General features: G+C 47.8%; 1 protein-coding gene across 3 annotated transcripts in view; it reads right to left on the bottom strand.

Annotated features, from left to right (window-relative positions):
• The window catches only part of GPLD1 (glycosylphosphatidylinositol specific phospholipase D1), a 72,045-nt gene that overhangs the window by 34,227 nt on the left and 35,569 nt on the right, over positions 1 to 2,249 (bottom strand). For all 3 annotated transcript variants that reach the window (XR_001818197.2, XM_017505249.2, XM_037730203.1), the window contains exon 14: positions 306 to 492. Coding sequence is in view for 2 of the 3 variants with exons in the window: in XM_017505249.2 (XP_017360738.1) it covers positions 306 to 492 (187 nt within the window). In the remaining variant the exon portion in view is untranslated. The remainder of the gene's footprint in view (positions 1 to 305; positions 493 to 2,249) is intronic.

Here is a 2,249-nt window from a genome sequence, read left to right as displayed (position 1 = left end):
TGTGTGTGTGTGTGTGTGTGTGTGTAAAGAGGTTTTATATTATCAATAAATCACATCCCAACTGGCCACACAAAGCATTTCTCAACAGCATGTGTGTTTTTGGAAGGTAAATATTAGAGTAATGACAGAATAACAAACGATGTGAACATGCTTTTAAAAATAAAAAGCGATTCACAATTGTACACTACCAGCTGTTTGTTACTGTAATTATTCTTGTTACTAGTTACTCATCCTGGAGAATCTGCCACAAAATGCAAGCAGTGGCTACTGACCACTAGAAGAGAAAGCATGAGACGGTGTCTCACCTGGAAGCCTTCAAGGATCCCGTGCGCCTCCTGGTCCAGGTCCAGGTCGATGGGGGGCAGGCCCAGGCCACTGCCGTAGAGGAGGTACACGCGCCCGACATGGACGTGGCCGGGGCGGCTGTACCCTGGTGCGCCCACCACGAGGTCGCCATGCCCATCCTGGTTGAGGTCAGCTGAGGTCATTGCCCTTAGAGAAGCAAAGGGACTCGCCATGGTGCACACTGAGCACGAGGGGCGAAGCTGTCTCCTGCTTCTTTCCTTCCCACAGCCGAGCACGTCAACTTTCTCTCCCTGCTTTTCCTTCCTACAGCCCAGTACGTTAACTTTCTCTCACTGACTTTTCCACCCTGTGCTGACTGTTGTGAATATTTGCTTCTGAGGTTGTGTTGTTTGTGTGATTCAGTCTCATTCTTTAAGGGGAAAAATACAATAAAAGTGGACAAATCAAGGCCTCTAGGGATTTCTGGACCACACAGCCTGAGAGGATGAAAAGTGTCCTCATGAAGCTTCCCATCTTACATGTCAAACCAGGGCGCCTGAGAGCAGAGAGGAAATGCAGTCCAGCCAAGCCTCTCCAGCCCCGGCGCAGGCTGCTTTCTGATCTGCTCAACTCATTTCAGTGTGCGACCTGATCAAAGACAAGCCTGTGTGAAATAGTCTATGCTTCTACCATCACCACACAGGCAGCTGCTACTGGCCAGATCAAGTGTCCAACACGTGTAGCAGGGGCTCCTAGATGAGATGCCACCAGCCACCAGTTACAGAGCTGGGTAAGCCGAGCCAAAGGTTCAGGTGCCACGAATGGGGCCAGAAAGACCAGAAGTCACTTGTTTATTCTAGGTCTTATTGCCACATAAAGAACAAATGGCAGAACCAAGGAAAAATGCAAGAGCCCTTGTTTAAGGCCGTGATGGCTGGTGGGGGCGGCAGGGACACCAGGGCGTCCACTGCACTGTTCTCTGCACTCTGGAGGCTCAGTGCTGGGCAGTAATGGCCCTAGGGACACTGCTGTGGCTAGCTGTCCTTGTGTGGCTGCCAGCCCAGCAGGAGGCCTTTTGGATCTTTCAGGAAGGTGGCCAAGAAGAGCCATTACTCACAAGTGAATGACCAGTGAAGACAGCATTCACCCCCCTCCCTGCCCCTGTCTCCCGCCCTAGAGCTGAAGGCACAGAGGCCCCGAAAGGAACGGCTGTCAGGAAACTGTGCCGAGGAAGGGCAATGCCCTTTGGAATTAAGGGGTGTGATTTTAAAAAAAAAAAAAAAAAGCCTTCATTCAAACCTCCAGAAAACAGTCACTTTTATGTACTTGGGCTTGGTTTTGCATGTTGTTGCTGTTTTGTTTTGATTTTATTTATTTATGGGGGGAGCTTAGTTTTGGTTGATTTTAAAATCAGAGGAATTCCTAACATTCTCTTTATAAAACTATCACGGTATATCAGCTTTGACCATATGAAGTTATAATATTTAAATCACTACAACAGCTACCTGCTTCCATGCTTCTAATGTTATTAGATTACGAAAGAAATCTGTAACAGTACATCTCCAGGAACATCACAGCTTTGCGAAAATTCCATAAAATAAACCTTAATTGTTGTGATTTAGTAAACCAAAACATCCTTGTATTTAAACACATTTGACCAAATTTAAGGAGATCATTTCGTTGTTACAGTAACTTAACCCTTAAATTAATGCTTTTGGCCGTCACGGTGGCTCATGCCTGTAATCCCAGCACTTTGGGAGGCTGAGGCAGATGCATCACTTGGCCTAGGAGTTTGAGACCAGCCTGGATGACGAAGCCAAACCCCATCTCTACTATAGAAAACATAATTTTGGCCGGGCGCGGTGGCTCACGCCTGTAATCCCAGCACTTTGGGAGGCCGAGGCGGGTGGATCACGAGGTCAAGAGATCGAGACCATCCTGGTCAACACGGTGAAACCCCGTCT

This window comes from Cebus imitator, unplaced genomic scaffold (genome assembly GCF_001604975.1).
Source record: "Cebus imitator isolate Cc_AM_T3 unplaced genomic scaffold, Cebus_imitator-1.0 Scaffold335, whole genome shotgun sequence".
In the NCBI taxonomy this organism is placed as follows: domain Eukaryota; kingdom Metazoa; phylum Chordata; class Mammalia; order Primates; family Cebidae; genus Cebus; species Cebus imitator.
This window is presented reverse-complemented; position numbering and strand designations above follow the sequence as displayed.